The sequence below is a fragment of the Triturus cristatus genome, chromosome 7 (assembly GCF_964204655.1).
Source record: "Triturus cristatus chromosome 7, aTriCri1.1, whole genome shotgun sequence".
NCBI lineage: Eukaryota > Metazoa > Chordata > Amphibia > Caudata > Salamandridae > Triturus > Triturus cristatus.
The window spans coordinates 1,773,631,565-1,773,652,370 of record NC_140590.1 but is presented as its reverse complement, the minus strand read 5'-3'; the positions used below and the strand labels follow the sequence as shown (position 1 = coordinate 1,773,652,370).

The following is a 20,806-nucleotide window of genomic DNA, read 5'->3' as shown; positions in this document are numbered from 1 at the left end:
CTCCCCCAGCAGGATTCCGGGAAGAAATGAGAATGAAGCACCAGTGTTCCAGCCTTAATCAGGGTTTTTAAGGCGGCGAGCGGATCCCGCGAAGCGGGGGCCGCGAGTCGTTATCGCAGTGCTGGGAGTGGTGGGAGGGAAGAGGCACCAGCTGCGCTCAGGATCGGCAATGCGCTAGGCAGGCTGGTCCTCGCAGTCCCGCCCCAGGATTCTATTACATATTTTCTACAGTAGGTTAGGGTATAATAAACCCACACTAATATGACATCTTGTGTGTGTGTACTGCTTTTGGGGTCCTGATTTGAATGGGGTAGGGTCCTCCTATTCCCTGATAGTCAAGCAGGTCTCTTGCCTTCCAGATGCTTATCCTCCAGATGTGTTTATGCCTTCACTTACCTTGCAGATATGTTTAGCCCAAGGAGATTGGTATTAGATACCTGTTGGTTTTCCCTTTGTCGGCAGAGGCCTGGCTTTATCAGAAACTCAGGGGTAGGAGAATCTAACCGAGGGTGCCCCAAATAATGCGTGGGTACATAACAGCTCAGCCAATCAGAACCGGCTGTTCCTCTTCTTGCATCACAGCCTATATTACCTACGCCTATCACTGTTGTGAGCTGCATTTGAAAAGCCAAACCCAAGAACCTCTCTGATTTCTAAAATCATAATATCACTTTGGAGATCAAACTGAAAGGGTGAAAATGGAACCAGAAATCTCAAGAATGCAAGGTATCTGGGGAAAAAACCTCAGTAATAAATAAAATGTATTTGTGAAATACATGCTTTGAAAGATTACAAAAATCTGTTTTTATTTTGTTTCTCAAATGCTATTTTGTATTCTTTGTCTTCCTCAGGGTGTTTTTAAACTCTGTGTTTTTCAGGCTGTATATAATGGGATTACATAGTGGCGTTACAGCAACATATAACAGAGACAATGCTTTGTTGTTTTTTACTGAAAACGTTGATGCTGGTCTCATGTATGTGGAACAGATAACTCCATAGAATAATATAACCACAGTGAGGTGGGAGCCACAGGTGGAAAAGGCCTTGCGTCTCCCCTCTGTAGACGGGATTTTCAGGATTGTTGAGATGATGTTGATGTAGGATACAATAGTTAAAGCAAAAGGTGCAACTCCAACTAGAGTGCCCATGACATAGCTTGCTACCTCAACAGCACCAGTGCTGCTACATGAAAGATTTATTATAGCTGCTACATCACAGAAGAAGTGGTTGATTGTGTGAGACCTACAGAATGAGAGCCTAGAGATTAGTACAGTGTCTGGTATTGAGACTATGAAACTAAATAGCCAGCATCCGGCAGCCAGCTTCATGCAAACTACATTATTCATGGTTTTCACATAGCGCAAAGGATTGCAAATGGCCACATATCGATCATAAGCCATGACCGTGAGAAGGAAAAATTCTGTGGACACCGTAGATATGAAAAAAAACACCTGCATCAAGCATCCATTTAGAGAAATGTGTGTACTCACCAGAAAGAATTGAGCAAGCATGTTTGGGAAAATGATTGTTGTGTAACAGATGTCAAGAAAGGCAAGGTTCGTGAGGAAAAAATACATTGGTGTGTGCAATTTTATGTTGGAATAGACAACCGCCATGATAAGAAGGTTCCCCACAAGTACTAGGAAGTAGATCAGCAAAAAAGCCAAAAACAGTGGAACTAGAATTTGCGGAAAATCATTAAAACCTACAATGATGAACTCAGTCTCTACAGTTTGATTTTCTCCTTCCATGTGTCTTGGAATGCAGCTTTCCAGTGTTGGGCAATCAAGAATATCTGCAAATAAAGAAAAAAAGGAAAGTCAGTATACAACACGCACTGTTTTGGGTGAGAAAACTGATGAGGATGTCTGGCAGTCCCAGTTGGTATGTTTACTATCAGAAAAAAACTTATTGAATTGGGGACAAAGAAAGGGGTGACTAGTAAGCCAGTTCTAATTGTTTCTTGTTTGTATTATACATTTTGTTTTTAATTTTTATGGAACAATGCAAGATGTATATTGCTAATTTCTATGTTTTTACCTATTTATATGATAGATTGCAGCTTTAAATATTCAAAACTTGTCTAGAACACACAATCAATCCAAGCACCCACCAATAGGAAAAGTTCTAAAGTGTTGCAAATTAGGTAATGGCTGTAATCCTATCTAGTACTGTAAGGGTTGACATTAAATTAGGTGTCCCTGACCAATGGGTTGGTCTGGCAAAGCAGAGACCTTATGTTAAGAGAAAATACACAGAGAGTAGCCTTTGAGTCACCCCCTTCATCCACTGTGTCAACCTACAACATTTTGCATAGGTTAACATTTTTTATTTACTGTTGAATTGACTCTGCAAGGTAATCCAAACCATTTTACTGAGTTGTTTTTAAACACAATCTTTCAAATACTTTTTTTGATATACAGTGATCAGGAACTGTCTAGTGTTCCTCAGCCCATACAAAAATAGGCTTGTCTACTGTCCCATTTTAGCCTCTGTTTTGGTGGAAGCTCTGCTGCCAGCCACAGGGCAAATTGACCATACCTTGTATTTGTGTTTAAACAGCCAATAAGTTATGCATAACAAAGACAAAGTACAGAACAAGACATGCATTGACAAGAAAGCAGCTTACAATCACCAGACACAAGGTTAATTAGATAACTTAAGGTGATAGGGTTGATGAACTGCAAATGTGGACACAAAGATTATTACACAGTTTAGGTCCTGAAATAACAAAAAAACAGAATCTGACTGAAGCACATGGAGGTAGCGAAGGCATGAAGGGAATGTTGTGATGTTATGGTGTGTTGTTATGATTTTGTACTGATTTACTACATGTGATCTTGGTGTGCTGCATTTTGCATATTGTTCTCTGTTCACACTTTGGCTGTTTTGTTAAATTTCACCCTGTTGTGTTGTTTTCATTGACGTTACAGTTGATGTGACAAGCAAACATTTACCTCTTTCTAAGATGGTTAGTATAGACCTGCTCTAGCTCTTCAATGAGTCAGCCCAAAACTGTGGCAGAGACCTGTCTTAAATTAGCATGTTATGTGATGGGATCTCACAAGAAGCAAAGCAAAATGGCAAAAGAAGCAAAACATGTATTATCATGGAGCCTTACAACACACAATGGCAAATGACAGTAGTAACAGGGTTTGTTTTTGTGAATGTGTTTCAAATTTGAATGTGTATTTGGAATAGAGTATGAGAACAATCAATAATGGTTGGTAGGTGAACAAATGATCAATGATGGTTAGTAAGGAGTGTATGGTATGGGCATCATTTAGAGGTCCCCGGGGATTGCAGCTGCAACCCCTGGCTTCCCCCTTGTGACCCTTGGCACTGCCTTTAACACCCCGTGGCCTTAGAGGTAGCAAAGTAAGTGCCAGGAACACAGGATCCTTATGGACGTAGGTGCAGCTCCATTATCTTTGTTTTTTCTCAATTTACTGGAATATAACCTTCCCTGGCAGCTGAAGTGTTAGAAATCGGGTTTCTAGTAGGAAGAGGTATTCAACCTGTCCAAGCAGGAACCACAATCTTAGTCAGGGTAAGTCAGATACACACTGTTAGAAGTGGCATCTTTCTTGTGTTTTTAACCTGTTTGTATTGCTTCTGACCTCTTGTTTTTGACTGTGTGCTGCATTTTGTTTTTCCTGGTTTTCGGCCTCGTGGCACTTTACCAATGCTGTCCAGTGCTAAAGTACAAGTACTTACTGTATAAAGGGTATCTGTAATTGGTTATCTATGATTGGCTTATTTGATTTACTGGTAGGTCCCTAGTAAAATGCACTGTGTTTTCCAAGGGCCTGTAAATTAAATGCTATTAGTGGGCCTACAGCACTGATTGTACCACCCACATGAGTAGTCCTGAAACATGTCTCAGACCTGCCACAGCAGTGTCTGTGTGAGCAGTGGTAAACTGTGATGTCAATGACCTGGCAACTGCAGCCCCTTGCAGGCCCAACCCTTCCCTTTTACTCCATTTAAGGTACCCTCAAGGAACGCCTAAGGTAGCCCCATGGGGAGGGTGCAATGTGTTTGAAAGGTAGGACATGTACTGGTGTATTTTACATGTCCTGATAGTGAAATACTGCTAATTTATTTTTCCACTACTGCAAGGGCTATCTCTCCCATAGGTTATCATTGGGGCTGCCTTGTAACCTCTTACAAGTGTAACTTCCAGTTGGGAAGAGTTAGAGATTTGGAGTTTGGGTTCTCTGAACTTACAATTTAAAAAGACATTTTTTAGTAAAGTTAGTTTAAATATTGTGTTTATGGAAATGCAACTTTTAGAAAGTGGGTATTTTCTTGCTCTGCCACTCTGTACATCTGCCTGCCTGTGGAATCCACGTCTGAAAGAGGGTGACAGTTGGGCTGTTTGTTCATTCACTTTAGACAGTCACAGAAAAGGGAGCCGGGGTGTGCCGTGCATATCCTGATGGACCATCACCAAGCTGATGGGTTTTCCTTTGCAAGAGTGGTGGGTGGAGTTGACACTGAAACCTGAATAGGGCTGTGCTTGTCCTCAAACAAAGTTGCCTCCACCTCCACATAGTGTGTCTCTAGCAAGGTCAGGAAATGACAGAGCCTTGCGCACTACATAGACTTCCCTTTAAAGTTTGCCTATTTCAAAAGTATAAGTACTGGAGCTGTGACCCCATAACTTCAGAACACCGCTAGACGATGAGAACATTCTGTCAGGAAGAAGGGCCGGATGCTGTAGGATGAGACTAGCACTCTTCCTGTTGCTTTGTGTGCTGGTCTGCTGCTTGCTGATTCTGTCCTAGGAGTAAAAGGACTGGACTTTGCTTTCTACATCCTGCTTTCCAAGGTTCTCCAGGAGGTTGTGCTTTCCTCCTGTTAAGATGTTTCAGGGCCATGAAACACTAAGTGGCAGATTTACAATAAACTAACGCAGCACGGTGCACAAGTCATTTTGCTGCGCCTTGCTGCATTAGTTTGAAAAGCACAGTGATGTGACATATTTACAACAATATGTCACATCTCCGTGCTTCCCCATGCGCTGGCACACAAACTGCTGCCATGCACTGACTCAGGCACCCATGCAACATGGTGCAAGGATGCCTGAGTCGTGGGGAGATTGTTTTTGTTCAGGATGGGAACCCTTCCTGAACAAAACAATCATTAGTGGTGATTTCCTCTTTCTATGTGTCCTGCAGAAAACGAGGAGAAATTAATGCATTTCTCCTCATTGCACCTCCCTATGCCTCCCCTGGGGAGGCACAGCATTCACACGCATTTCCAGATTTACGTAAATCTGGAAATGTCAGGTTCCGTAGGTGTTGCGTGTACCCACAGCAACACCCATGGAATGCCCCTTCCACGCAAAGTGCTGCGTGTAAAGGGGCAGGGCGGCTTTTCCTGTCCTTGTAAATATGAGGCTGGGAAATGCGCTTCCAGTGCGACTCAAAAAGTGACCTAATGGCAGCGCAAGGGGCTTGTAAATCTGCCCCTTAATTTCCAGCCTCTGCTGTTGATGGTGTGTTGTAGGTTGGGCGCTATTGCGGCGGCGACTTTGTGGAAGATGTGGGGCTGGCAGGGATCCGTGGGGGCTCCTGAGTGGGTGTTCTTCTTGACCGTGGTAGCTTCTTCGGTGGTGACCGGTGTCCAGGTGGTGATGGTGGGCTGGCTGTCGTTGGTGGAGGGGAGGGTGGTTTCCGCCGTCCGTTGGCTGAAGTTGTAGTAGATGGCCTTGATTTTCTGGTGGAAGTAGGAGCCAAGCATGTTGCAGAGTTCCTGAGACGGTGTGATGTTCATGGCTTGGCTGGAGGGTCTGGTGAACTGCTGGATGATGTTGAAGAGTTCTTTTGAGTTGCTGGCGCTGGTGAGGATTTTGTTCCTCATGAAGGTCCTCTTGGTGGTTCGTATGAGTTGGTGGTATTCTGTCATGGCGAGCTTGTAGGAGCATTGGTCTTTGGTGGTTTTGGTGTTTCTCCATCGTTTCTCGAGCTGTCTGCAGGAGCTTCTGGCTCCTGGGAGCCTTCACGTCGGGAGGCTCCCAGGCATCCATACGTAGGTAGGTCCTACAAGTAGGATCCCCGACTGATTGGTGGCTTATTCCCACCAGTGTTGCAGGATATCCGGACATCAAGGCTGAGAATCGACTCAATCCCCCTTTTAGGTTTTTGACAGAAGGAAGACATTCCATGCACCCTCTCCCCTTCAGGATTACTATTGAATCCATGATATAGGGATGGTGCTCTTTAGCACACTCTTCCAACCGTCTCCTATACTTCAGAGTAGATTAGGTTTTTGTTTCCCCAGTCCTGATAAAAAATGCGGCTCATCCGTTTTTAGGTGTGAAACATGTCGACCTTTTAACCCATTTTTCACCTCTCACTTCACACACTGGGCTGCAGCAGGTTTAATTTTTCCTTGCCAGCTACGACTCTCGTAGTCTGTTTTTAACCATAGCATCAGTGCCCAGCGAATAAAGGTTCTAGGGACACTCATAGCTATTTTTAACGCACTCACAGTATCCACCCTACTCACCATATTGCTGCCTCACCACCTCATTTCATAGGGCCTCCTGGCTAACAACACAGGAGAACTCTGGCAAACAGTCCCCCTGCGGGGCCTGTTGGGCATTGCAGTGCCAGCCCAACGAGGTGCTGCCCTATGATGAAGCATGAGTGAGGGCCCTTACTTCTTATTGGAGCTCTCCCCTCCCTTTCTTCCTTCCCTTACCTGGTATTCCATCCCTTACTGATCATCCCAATCAACTCCTCAGGAGCTGCATACCTTTTGATATATCCTCTGCCTTGAGCCTCAGGAACAAAAGGATTCAACAACAATGACTCCAGCAACTAGACTCTGCCATTGGTAAGTCTTATACCCTTAGAAGTGGCCCTAAGGTGCTCTGCCAGCCCCTGTGGACCCAGCAGAATCAACGCATCTCTGCTGCTGCGTGGCACAACCCCGAGCAGATCCGACGCCTCATCTCTGCTGCGCAGATCAGATCTGTTGCAAAGGCCTGCATCACCTTCACAGCCCCTTCAGATCCATGGCTGTGCAACGCATCCTCTGTGCAGGTTCTTCTCACATCCCTCATCAATGGCAGCCTCAAGGACAAACTCTGCATGGTAGCTCCTCGGAATCTCAATGACACAGGACCTCACACCACAGCTTTGCCGCACCTCGGAACTGATGCATCACTTCCACGCAAATAACTTCAACCCTCCACAAACCAGGATTTAAGGTACTCCATTCAGCGGGCCTACATGGGTCCCTGTAGCCAGCCCGCATCCACATTGCAGTCGGCTTTAAATTGTAACTTTGTCCCGGTCCTGCGCCACCAGATATCCAGCGTTGGTACTTTTGTGCTTTTTGGCTCTGTTTTTCCTGACAATCATTAACATTGAATATCTTCAGTTGTACAGATTAGATATTTGTTGTTTTGGTCTTATTTTATATAGTAAACATTTCTCTGTTTTATTAAGCTGGAGTGTGATCCTTTTGTGATGTTTTTGCACTGTTTCATTGTTTGAAGTGTGGAGCAAATACTTTATAGTTTGACTCTAAGTTAAACCAGACTGCTCTGTGCCAAGTTGCCGGAGGGTTGGGCGCAGGTTAACCTAGGGTTTGATAGTGACTGTATCCTGACAAGGATTGTGGTTTCTGCTTGACTAGGGCTCACACCCCGTCAACCAACAACTCCATTTCTTACAGGGCAGTATTATCACAACTGAGTGGCCAGAATGAAGAAGTACCCATTCTCTTTAGTAGCAGCAAAATATTTCCCAGAGAACAAAAATATCCTGCAGTAAAGTAGGAATGCTACTGATAGCCTGGGCCTTAGAGAAGCTGCAATGCTATTTGGAAGGATGTACTTTTGTGCTGTATTCTGATCATGTACCTCTTACTTGGAATGAGTGCAAACAGGTGAAGTGATTCAAGAGTTTTAAAGTGGTGTTAGAACTTGGGGTCTTTAGATGGCAGAGACCCTTGCTTCTAGTCAGGGTAAGCGGGATACACACTTTAGAAAAGCCCTGCTCACCCCCTTGGTCACTTAGCACGAGCAGACAGGCTTATCTCAAATGCAATGTGTAAGGTATTTGTACTCAAAACACACAGACTTACAGTAATAACAGTAAAGTATCTTTATATAAACTCAACAAGACCGAAACGAGAAAAATCCAACATATAGGTAGTTAAATAGCACTGAAAAACAGTTATTTCCAAAATAAAGCTTGTAGAAAACAAATAGCTCCACTTGGGGCTATTACGATGTTGTGACAGCAATAAATCCCTAGAGCGGCACCAACCGCGAGGTGCGCAGCGTTGGGCACAGAGTCATACGTACCCCAAACAAACAGTGCGCTTGGATAATGAAGTCTATGATGATGCACAGCGTTGTGGAGGTGAGGCGTCGGTGCAGAGGTCGAGTCTGGCTCCCTGGCTGCCAGGGGGAAGGTGAGGTGTTGTGTCAGCGAGGCAGCGACATGTCAAATCCAGGATAGGGGAAGATTGCGTTGGTGGTAAAACATCGGTTCTGATGAGGCCGTGCAAAGTCGGCAAGTTTGTTTAGTCACCCTCGGCGTATATCGGCGCTGCGATAACAGGATGAGGCGCTGGCGATGATGGAGTTGGTGTGAACGCTGACATCATGAATGCTGATAACTGCAGGCATTGAAGGGTATCAGAGCTGCGGTGCAGGCCGGGCGGTGCATCGTGCACTTCATGAGCAGTGCCCCAGGCCTCAGTGAAGGTCGTGGTGTCACAGCAGCCTTGCTGATGCCATAAGAGATTGCTTTTCTTACTTCTCTTAGTTTTCTTCTAGCTTCCAACAGCAGGAACAACCTCCAGAGGCCCAAAACTAGAACATGTACCTCCGCAGTAGAACTCTCAGCAGTAGAGTTCAGGGGAGCTGGAGATGAAGCCTTTGAGTCCCTGAGACTTCAGAACAGGAGGCCAGCAGACACAGGCCTTTGAGATTCTTTTTCAAGCAGGTTCACAGCAAAGTTCCAGTCTTTGTCTTTTCTTCAGTGGCAGGTCTGAGATACCTTTTCAGGGCTTCTCATCTGGGTGGCACAATCAGTGCTGCCGGCCCATTAGTAGCATTTGATTTACAGGCCCTGGCACACTCAGTGCACTTTACTAAGAACTTACCAGTAAATCAAATATGCCAATCAGGGAGAACCAATTGTAATAACAATTTAAACAGGGAGCACATGCATGTTGACACTGATCAGCAGTGGCAACGTGCCCAGAGCATCTAAGCCAGAAAAAACAAAATCCAGCACAGCACCAAAAACGCAGGAAGCAGAGGCAAAGAGTCAGGGAAAGCCAAAATAAAGATGCCAAGTCAAACAGGAGTTTTTTTTGTATCTCTACAATTTGATAATTTTGAGGATAGACACTGGAAAGCAAAGGAACAAATCAATGCAGATTTTCCCCTCAAGATAATGCAGTTTTTCCGAAATTAAGAAGTCTAAGAGAGGAGGAATGTCAAAAACGTCATAACTTGCCTGGTGGCTTTGATCCAACCGCTCCTCTTCGCTATGCACGAGCACCTAGGGAAAGACAAGTACAATTAAAATAGACAAATTACAAGAGAACAGAAAGAAACAGAAGGGAAAAGATGATACTCAAGAAAGACTTCAGTGTCTCCCCTTCAGAGTTTAAATCGCTGTGAGGAGCAAAGTGAAGACAAGAAGAAGAAGGAGAGAGAGGTGGACTCAGTACTCTGGTGTTCAGGAGTGGAAAAATACCCAACGGAGAGGAGAACACACCTGGCAGAGAGCTAGCAGAAGTAGGAAATGTCCCATAGACGTGGGGAAGACAGCAAGTAGAGGCCCTTGACTGGAAGTAGAGAGGACACCGAGGAGGAGAATTCGAGCAGCTCCAGTGGCACCCAGTCCACCCTCAGACAGGAGACAATACTGGCTCCTGCCGCACTCCTGAAGGGGCATGGCTCTCTCAGGTGATGCTGGTTTTAGAAGCTGGACAGGTGGGTCAGATGGAGAAGGTTCCTCCTTCTCCATCTGACCCACCTGTCCAGCTTCTAAAACCAGCCATAAAAGCCATAAAGAGAAGGAAACACAAACATGACAGATAATTCAAAGTAGTCACATGTTTATAATTTACTGGTGTGTTGGCAGAGATCCCCCATGTGTACTATGTAAGGTGAACAATACTGCCTAATAACTAGAATACGTTTTTCTATAATTATAAGTTATTTCATTTGTGGCTTTTGGGATTCCTTTTCATTTTTATTTACAAATGTAACCACAGCTACAATGATAGTACCTAACTTCAAACCTTTACCAGAAAATATAGAAGAGTGAAACCAAGATTATATTTAAGAAGAAAGAAAAGAAACTAGTCCGAATTATAACAAAATGAAAAGGAAGAACAGAAGCAAAAATGCATTCATTTTCTCTTACTCACCTGAATTTTATTTCCTACCAAGAAGCTGTTCTGTTTAGTGCTGGACCTGGGAAACCAGAGAAAAAGAGAAGAATACTGAGAACATCAGCCAACGCCAACAGCAAAGAAAGGTGTCTTCAGAAATGACTTCTTCACAAACTGATTATGCTGGAAACATCGGTTTATCCTGCAGTCAGAACAACAACCAGCCTTTACAACAAAGTCACTATGCCGACTGCGATGGTACCGTGCATTACGTTACCACGCAAGTCGATACAACTTGGTGTAGGGGGCGTATTGTTGGAATGGTGTTGGATCTTTAAGTCACACACCTCCCCTACTGTTGCGTAGACTGAAGTTGGAATAGTAATTTATACTTTTCCAAAGTCCAGTGCCCCCTAAAACCAGTCATATTAACAACTTGCATGGTAAATTAATGCATGGTAACATCTCATTTGGGGTGGCAACTGTTTAGTAAAGGCATGTGGGGTTTATGCATGCAGGGTCACATCGTACAACCGATTAAACAAATTGCTGTACTAAAATCTATTGGATAAAACTATCCTGAGAGATCAAGAAGTAATTCCTTTACAGGTTCACAGACACAAGTGCACAGTTTGCTAACAGTTGTAAATTGTGACTCACTGCGATCAGATGCCTTCACTGGGATGGTGGTCTCCTGAGGACAGCAGGCCACAATGCCTGTGATCCTATTTTAATAAAGTAAGCTTTTTTTCTTAAACTGCAACCCATTTTACTTAAATGAAACCAGGCAAAATTTAAAAACGTTTTTTTTTCATAGTTTGCTTAAGTGTGGCCATCGGTCACCTGGACAATTCATCACTCCTAACATTATTTTTTTCATTCTCAAAGGGGAAGCCATGCCAAGTCGATTGCAGTTAAGGAATTTGTGTGTTGTCAACTGGTTTAAAATTCTACCTTTTATTCATGCCATTTCCACAAAAAAAAAAGACGTGCTTTTGCACAATATTAAAAAAAAACAAGAATTCTGGACAATTTGCATTTATTGATAGAAATCATAAAAAGAAGTGTAAATCCGCAAATATGTGAAACCATCACAATAACTGTGAAAGAAAGGAAGAGGATATGAAGGTTTGAATTCTTAAGTGCTCTTACGTCAAAAAGGGTTGAGCTTGGGGGGTTCAGAGCCTTCAGAATTCAAGTTGGTAAATAAGTAGTCAGTAATCTAAAGGGGCTCCTTAGTGGGCTGCAAAGTCTATGATATAAATTGACGTATTTGCTAGGTAGAACACACATCATTGTTGATCATTGTGTCACTAATAACACACTATATCTATCTTTAAGGCTCCATCACTCATTAAACAAGCATTGGTTTTTAACTGGATGTGCAAAACAGACAAATTGGCATGTCTAATGCTCATTCTCTTTAACTTTTAACACTGTTCTTCTTTATGGTGACACATTGCTTTTGGCATAAGATAGTGGCTCCCTGCATCAGAATAAGGCCATTCTGCTTTTGCTCTTTTTAGGTCAGTCCTTTATGGAAAGTCCACAACAGCCCCTTTCACACAGAAAACTGTGTGAAAGAGTAGCATATTTACAACACAAAGTTTGGCCTTGCAAAGTGGCTTAACGCCACTTTGTAAATATGGATGAAGGCATTGCGCTACTGGAACATCGTAAAAAGTGACGTTCAGGTGGCGCAATCCCCTTGTAAGTATGCCCCCAATTTGCACTGCACTGTGCCTCAGCCTGCACCTCCCCCTCGACGTGACCCGTTTACACAGTGTCTACAGTCCCATGTACTCTTGACTCGGTGGGCACACACAGTGTAACAGGAAGAAGGCCACAGAATATGCCTTTAACTTCCTGGGTACCTGCACTGCCAGTTGCAGAGTCCCAGAGAACCTTCGGGGGTTCCCCCTTCACAGTAGCCCGATGGGGTGCACTGCATTTACTTACATTGGTGGTGCTGCCCCTGAGACCGCAGTAGCCATCATCCTACAGCTTATGGTCCATGAGTTATTGAGTCCGGAAGGTCTGGTGACTCTTAAGTGTAAACTATGGACCCCTGTGGGGCTCCGACAAGCCCGGCAGGTGACCATCCTAACAGAATATCATGACGGTCAGCAGATGTGTGTGGGGGGGTTGTTTGATATCAGGTCACATGCACTGCGGTGTGACACAAGGGAGGCCTGAACCGGGTCCTTGATGCTAAGGCAGCCAGCAGAGCATCTGGGACAAGAGACAGGTACACCACGGTCCTTGAAGAGACACCGTAACCCTCGCCCTGGCAGTAGTGAGTGTTTCAGGGAACTCTGCTCTGTCTTCAGGTCCAGTTCAGAAGAATAGGATTATTCACAGGCCACCCAGTAAACACTTGCCAGATATGTTCGAGTCATGGCTCTACATCAAATGATTGTAGGATATTCTGGTTTCATTTGGGGTTGCACTTTGAAACTATGCCTCAAGCCAAACAAAAACTCTGGACAGTTGTTTTATTGTGTATATTTAGAATTACTCTATTTTTGTCTTACTCTGAGTTCCAAATCTGTTAACCTCTACTGCAGTAATTCAGGAGTGTTCATCCAAGCTAACATTGGAGACAAACCCCACAGACAGAGGGGCAGATACAAGAAAGTAACGCATCTATAAAGATGCGTCACTTTCCCTGCGCCACCATTAGAAACCCTTGCGCCACTATGGATGCGCCGTATTTACAATACGGCGCACCATGGCGCAAGGATTGACAGATGCATCAGAATTTCTGACGCATTTGTTGACGCAAAAGTCACGCATTGCTGGAGTGGTGTCGCAAGCACGACGCAGCTCCAGCAATGCAGGGGAAGGCCTATCATCATTGTGCTGTGTCACTCCTTACGCCTGTGACGCATTTGACGCAGTGGTGTCCTAGAAGTGGCGCAGTGAAATCTTGTAGATTTCATTGCGTCACTTCTACGAGGCTTTTTTGCGTTGGAACACCCACCCTGCATACATTATACCTGACGCAGGTATAATGTGATGCAGGGCTTTACAACGTGACGCATCTCCCTAGATACGCCACATGGTAAATGGACCGCATTTTTACGCTGCTGCTGCGTCCTGAAAAGTGACGCAACATCGGCCCAAAAATGACGCAAGGGGCTTGTAAATCTGCCCCACAGTATTTGGTTCTGTAATAGAGAGCCGTCGTACCAAAGACTCTGCAACAACATCTATAAACAATTGTGCGTACCAGAGTTAATGCCCAGTACCATCTAGCTCCCACAGCGCCTTGAGAACAGGTTTCACAGAGTGATACAAAACTCTCTTCTGGGGCCGCGCATTATTTGCTGCTGCAGAAAAATAACGCTCCTGGTGCTGCGTCGAACCGTGGGAAGGGGGTGAGTTTGTTTTCTGCGTCGCTCTCTCTGTGGCACGTGGGACTAGTCTTACATCATTTTCGGACCTGGCCTTCTTTGGAATCCCGGCGCAACCAAACCTTGCAGTAAGTAGGAGGGTGCTCGGGTGAAGAGACGCAGATTATAGTCGAGAGACAGAATTCCAAATAATGGGTCACAAAACACAACAGTTCCCCTGGACGGTCCAACCACAGCACGTTCGTGTGCTGCTAGAAGTGTTTGTGGAGTGAGTGTGCGTGTGCTCGCCAACAACATTAACTCACTATAGCAACAGGGCGTATGTGACAGTCTGTCTTTGAAAACACAACAGACACTGCCAGAAACATGTGAAGGGCCCCTTTATTGATCATTCTCTTTCTAAACTCTATCAGGTTGTGTCGGGGTTGGAGACGGTCTGCAGCACCTCCCGCACCCCTGCTTTCAGTGCCATTGGCACGCTCTTAATCAGACCTGCAGTTTCAAGAGAACTGTCTGAAGCCTGGCGATAAAACAACTCTCAATGTACACAACTCTCAAATGATAAAACAGGGAGGCTGACCTGGTAATTGAAACAGGCCACGTCAGGTAATTGCTGTTCATCTCTGTCTGCAAACAGAATCCACGATGCCGCAGGAGTCCAGCAGTCCTAAAACATCAGCAGCATCGGTGGGAAGTCTTCAGTGAAAGCTGCTGAGCACAAACACAGATGAGAAGGAACCACATATCCAACCTGCATGAACACTGCTGTGGAAATGAAGTAAGAAAGAACAGACCATAAAGAACAAATTATAAGACAAGTACAAGATAAAAAAGGAATTCAGGCAGCATAATACTATGTTTCGCTCAGGGCCCTTGTGTCAGTGGTGCAGCCCTTTTATACCTGCCTTTGTGTCTCCAGGGATCTGCTCCTCAAAGTCTGAACGTGGCAAACATTTAGCGGGGAGTCACAGCTGCCGAACAGAAGCAATTAGAACCTGAAGTTAATTGTTCCTTCAAAGTCCTGGACTTTGTCCCCAAAGGTCTGAAGTCTTTGCGGTTGAAAGTTGCAAGTGTTTACTGAACACCCACAGAATTAAAGTAATTAAAAGTCCTTTGTTGATGAAACTTTTAACCTGTTGAACCCACGTCGAAACGTTTCTGCAAAGTAAGAACATGGTCAGGTATTATTTCTGCTCAAGTTGTTTGATGTCCACTTGTGGCTTGAAGATGGAGCCCAGAGTGCTGGCTGCCTGGTCCGTGCACTTCAGAGGCGTCCATAATACTAACTGCACCTCTGATCAGTGAACACAAAGTGACAAAACCCAAAAATGTAAAGAAAGGCGAGGGAAAGTTCTTGAGCCACCTGCACCTGTTTCTGAAAGATATCAAAATCCCAGAGCCAATGAGAGTACTATAACTGTAAGTCATGAAATAATTGTATATGGCAACCAGCAAGAAACATGCTTGTTTCACTGCGTGAACTGAGGGTCACTGAATGGTATTCACATTGTCACGTTATATTGCAGTATTTACAACACAAATCGTTACAACGACTTGCGCTGGATGGAGCTCTAACCTAAGGAATAGTATGATGTACTATTTCAACACCTTCCCTACTGTACGTAGACTGGAGTTGTAATAGTAAATCATACTATTCCTAAGTCCAGCGCCCTCCAGCGCAAGTCGTTGTAACGATATGTGTTGCAAAAACTGCAATATAACGTACCGCAATCATTTTGATCGCGTTGTAACATCACATATTCGTCACCAAGTACACTAGCAAAGTTCATTGAATTGCATCTGGAAAGTAGCCCAAGTTTTGTCTTAAGTGCAATAGAGTGTGTATTGTTAAAAGCAGGGTCATGCAGGGAAGTATGGGTCAACGTGCTTCAGTGTTATCAAACACACTAGACACTCTATAAGTGACAAACTAGGAAATAAAGCACAATACTGACAGAGTCTATTTACAATCACCTAACCAATGACAAGGGTCATTGAGAATCAGCAATGTGGGAGTTTCAGCAAGGAGGGGCTGTGCATTTTCTCGACTCCTTTGAGTTTCAGCTTCTGAGATAAGGAGGAGTGGTGAGAAACTTTGGGGCACATCATCAACGAGGCGATAAAAAATAATTTTTGGACAAAAAGCGCCGATAATTTTAACGCCCTATTAGCAAGGACACGCTAACGCGTGAATCCATGCTATTTCACCATTTCCCTTAACGCCCGGCTTTGCATCTCTAATGAGATGCAAAGTGGGCGTTCCTCCCCAGAATAGCGGGATAAATGTCGCTAAGCAACATTTCTCCTATTATCAAGCCTCACGCTAAGAAGCATAGCGGCAAGAAAAGTAGCGATAACCTCTGTTATCGCTACTTTCCTTACGCCTGCTTTGAAACTGACTTAGCCATGATATCCTATGGAAGGTGGATATCATGGCTAAGTATGCCCTGCCCTACCAGCAAGCTATCGCCAAACCCTGTGCGATTATCGCTGTATTTCCAGAGATAATCGCACAGTTGGCAGCTTGCTCTCTGAATTTGATCGCTTTGGAGATAAGCGTCGCTGATAGCACGCAATCTCCGCGATAAAATTCAGAGTTGGCCAGCGATAATTATCCTCGTACTTAGAGCGCTGAGCGATAATTATCGCCTGGCCTTGATAATATGTTCCTTTGTGAGTTATGCGGACAGTCTTAAATTATGCTTGTGTTTCATTGAGGAGCTACTAGAGGGTTAAAGGGAAGTGGTCAAGTTTCTTGTGCAGTGAGCGGGTTTGTCCTGTAGGGCACAGCTTTTGAGGAGGGCCGGGTGACATTTTTGAGAGACCGACAAAGAGTGACTTCTTGTAGTCAAGTCTGGAAATAATAAGCGACACTACGTCCTGATCAGGAATACCCTGCCTCATGCCACAAGGTGGGCTGAGCTGGCAGTGAGCACTCTTGGCAATGGTTGTCTATGTTGGGTAAGGCAGTAGGCAGGGAAAAATCCAAGCTATGTTGGGTTATCCACAATGGTCAATTTACAGTCCATGCGGAACATGACCCTTGAACAGGAAGATTTGAATTTTTCAGTAAAAGTAGTAACATGAATTCATATTTTGGGGTTTTGTGTTTTAAGTGGTTGTTTGGCATGCGTTTTGGATTTTGTAATGGGTTTTAAAGAGCAGGTAGATGTTGCTGGGCGATTATATCTTAAGAAAGAGCAGGGTTTCATCTTTATATTGATGATAAAGAGTCCCAGAGTTTCTGAGCATCTCTCCAGGTGGTTTCAGATACAGATGGAAATAGACATGGGAAATGGTTTGAGCCCTGAGTAACCCCTTGTAGAAAGCTCCTTTTGTTTGATGTGGAGCTTCCTGTTTTACTTTTTCTTTTCAAATCTGTTTATTGAGAGGTTAGGATCATACCAACATGAGGACGTAGAACAGGCATTACACTAGTTTAGATATTGCATTACAGGCTACATAAGTATGGTGAAAACATAACATTATGCATCGCATTTTATCATGTCGAGTAAAAACGTAGCTGTGCCTTGCTAGAGGTCACTAGTTGTGGCTGTAGAGACGTAAAGAGGAACAATAAAAGAGGAGAAAGAGGAAAGAGGAAAGGGAACCAAGAGGAGTATGGGGAGGCCGGGACAAGAGGAGCCGTCCCGAATGAAGAACCACAAGAATCCCCATAGGGGGTGAAGGGGTGGGCATCAGGCTCTCTATAGCATAGGTTGGAAACTATCCCGCGAGGTTCCAACACCCTGGGCGAGTGGCAGGTCTTCAAAAGGTTGGAGAGCTCAGAGTCGAGGAGGGGTGAAACCTATGTGTTCCAATTGGGAAAATTGGTCTATCAAGGGCTCCCAAATATGTGTAAATTGAGGTTCCTTATGTGTCAGCCGGAATGAGAAGAGTTCCGTCGCCATAACATGCCAGTTGCGAGTGAACCATAGGGCGATACACATTAGAGTGGGCTTCTTCCAATGGAGGGCTAATAGCTTTTTAGCGGCGCCAAGCATATGAGAGATAAGATGCCAGTCACAATGGGTCATGGCGGTGCCCACTAAGGGCCATACTCCCAGTATAACCACTTCGTATGTATTCGGTATGGGGAAGCCAATGGTATCTTTGATGTGACTCCAAACTTCTTTCCAATAGAGAGTCAGCGATGGGCAAGACCACCAGATATGTATAAAATCCCCCATTGCAGCTTGGCAGCGCCAGCAGGAAGAAGAGGAGGCAGGGAACATCTTTTGCAAGCGCCGGGAAGTGTAGTACCATCCAGTCATAAGTTAATGTGCAGTTTCCAGCTGGGGTATGCTTCTATATATTTTAGGGATGTCCTGCCACACATGTTCCCAATGTTTAGAGGGACCTCTGCATGCCATTGTGTTTGATAAGAATGAAGTATAATCAAGGAAGAATGTTCTAGTACTTGATAAGTACAAGAGATCAGACCCTGGGAGCTGTCATATGAGCACACTAGCGATTCAAAGGAGGTCAGTGGCCGGGTTGCCCCTTGGGTGTTTAGGGGTGTGAGCAGCCAATGTCGGATTTAATAATATTGCAATATAGACTTGTCCGGTAGATGATAGGCTCGCTTACAATGGTCTAAGGTTTTAAATGTATATCTAAGGCTCCCGGTTTTCAGTTTTTACGGATTTTTACAGATAACTATAGACAGAAAACAAAGTGTTTCCTGTCTGTATTTATTTTTAAAAGCTGAAAAATGCAGAAAAGTGTGCTTCTTGTGGGTGACTCTCCATTCTGTTTTTTTTTTATTTCTAGGACAATAGCTGAGCAGATAGGCAGCATGCGAAGTTAAAAATAGGTTGAGATTTCCCTAAATGCAGGTGTATGGTAACATATTTTTATTATAATGCTCATATTTACCTGAAGGTGTAGTGTTTAGCTATATTTGGCTGCTTAATTTGCTAAAACGCGACAGGCAGGAAAATATGAGTGCATATTTATCAGTTAAATAAATGTGGAAATATACCATCTTATGACTCCATATATTCGCAAAACATAAAATAAATATGGATAAATACCAATAAGATGGGCAAAAAATAAATATGGATAAATACAGACTGTTAGAAATGGGATCTCTGGTTGGCTAAGGCTTTTGCCAGAGCCAGGCAGAGACCACCACTCTAGTCAGAGCAAGGGAGTTACACACCAAAGATAACCCCTGCTCACCCCCTTGGTAGCTTGGCACGATTAGTCAGTCTTATCCCAGAGGCCATGTGTAAAGCCTTTGCGCACGCACACAGCAACAACATCCCAGGCACACCACAAAAGGAACTCCATGCAAGGTTATATCAAAAATAGCCGTGGTATTCTCATAACACATTAGAATAGTAAACAAATAATATACATGGTGCCACCTGGCACTAGATCATATTTACAAGGGATTATATAAACCTGACAGGGCTCACTGGACCACTGTCAGAACCATCACAAAGCAAACTTAGTAAAAGTAAAACATATCATAAACGTACAGCCAGTAACCACTGGTAATCACTGTACTTAGCATCAGCCTGTAACATAAACCACATTATGCACAGTATCACATTTAGGTGTGTAATACATTCTGCACCAACCTCACCAGCATAAACACATTATGCAACCCTCTCATAAGTCTAAACGCATTAGACCCTAACCTCCTAAGTATAATTCCCATTAGGAAATAATCTCACTGGCATAAACATATTATGCAATATCCTCATTAATCTAAACGTATTAGACAATAACCTCACACATAAATGCATTATGCATAAAACAGGGTGCGTAAATCATAGTACATGAATCACATTTCCTAGAACAACATAAATCACATTTAGCACATAGTCTCCTAAGAAAGACCATTGTAGAGGCATACATCATATTAGTGCCTGGCGCCCTACAAACCTCCCAGTCCCCCTGGCCAACTGGCCATCTCCAAAGGGGCTCAAACGCCCTGTGTCCAGAATGTCAGGGCTGCTGCCTAGCAGCTGAATCCACTTGCGCTATTGCACAAACCTAAACGTAGCAGCTGCCCACTACTTGCTGGGCAGCTGTGAATCTCACTGGCATGTCTGTGCCTTCGGTCCCTCCCAGGGACTCTCTCTCTCTTGTGCCTAATTCGTTGCAGCTGCCCGCGCTGGTGTGGTGCAGCTGTGGCATTTCTCCTAAAGGGGGGCCCAGCCCCTCTGTGCCTCCGGGGCCCCCACGTGACATCAAACACATGCCCCCAGCGTTGAGGCGGCTCGCTCTCTTGCTGGACCGCCCCGGTGCCGACCATGCACCTCGCTTTGCCCCTACGTCTCTGGGGCCCACTGGGGCTCTCTTTCACCAAAGGAACATGGTCAAAACTGCCCAACAAAGAAACTGCTCCTCAAGCGTGGGAGCAGCCCCCTGCCGGACGGGGCCGCTCTGACTCTGTGCCTCTCTCAGAAACCCACCTTGAGCCAAGCCCCTACTCACCGGGCTCTGGCGTTGCTCTGGGTCTCCGTTCAGGCGGGAGCTGCAGCACTTCTGTCGCGGTGCGGGGCTTCCCTGCACTCCTGGGAGCCCTGCACTGCCATCCGCGGCCTCAGCCGCCCACCTCCCTTCACCCGGGCCCCCTCTCGGGACCCGGGACTTCATTGTGGAACCCGCGAGGCTATATCCGCACTGTTCTTCCGCCTCTGCCTGGACCCTCTCCTAGGGCTTAGGACTTCTCCGATGCTTCACGCGGTCCCCTCTCTCTCGGGACCGGGACTTTGATTGGGAGCCCGCGAGGCTCCGGACGTGCTTGGAGCACTGGCCCCGCCCACCTCTCCACTTCCGGGTCACGCTCGGCAGCGGCCAGGCGACTCCTCTCCTCCAGGCAAATGCGGAGTAGGCTCCTGCCATTAGGCAGCATAAGGCAGGGTGGGCACCCTCCGTTTTCAGTATGTTTCCAGCGGGGTAGGCTCCCACTTGTGGCGCAATGCGGGGTAGGCACCCACTTCTCTCTGCCTCTGTAAGGGGGTAATCCTCACACTGGGATTCCCTCTGGAAATGATTGTAGTTCAGCGCTGTGGAGCTCTCGTGCTCCTCTGCTGGGGGAATAATGCAAATTAAAA

At 45.1% G+C, this 20,806-nt stretch overlaps 1 protein-coding gene across 2 annotated transcripts; it reads right to left on the bottom strand.

The window, feature by feature from the left end:
- Window positions 1-783: 783 nt before the first annotated feature.
- Window positions 784-20,317, bottom strand: LOC146813062 (olfactory receptor 5V1-like). Of its 2 annotated transcripts, none has more exons than XR_014966009.1 (5): window positions 20,184-20,317; window positions 14,314-14,441; window positions 10,414-10,459; window positions 9,492-9,536; window positions 784-1,795 (listed from the first exon to the last, which is right to left on the bottom strand). XR_014966009.1 is itself a non-coding variant. In XM_085614695.1 (5 exons), exon 5 carries the CDS (start codon window positions 1,749-1,751, stop codon window positions 825-827), a length of 927 nt encoding a protein of 308 aa, XP_085470821.1. In that variant the 5' UTR covers window positions 1,752-1,795; window positions 9,492-9,536; window positions 10,414-10,459; window positions 14,314-14,495; window positions 14,635-17,066; the 3' UTR covers window positions 790-824. The 2 variants fall into 2 exon arrangements, 1 of the variants encoding a protein (XP_085470821.1); XM_085614695.1 differs by lacking the exon at window positions 20,184-20,317 and adding an exon at window positions 14,635-17,066 and having other exon boundaries at window positions 790-1,795; window positions 14,314-14,495.
- Between the last annotated feature and the right edge of the window lie 489 nt (window positions 20,318-20,806).

Excerpts from the sequence above, each read along its gene's own strand:
- LOC146813062 (XM_085614695.1), bottom strand. The coding sequence starts at position 1,751 with ATGGAAGGAGAAAATCAAACTGTAGAGACTGAGTTCATCATTGTAGGT.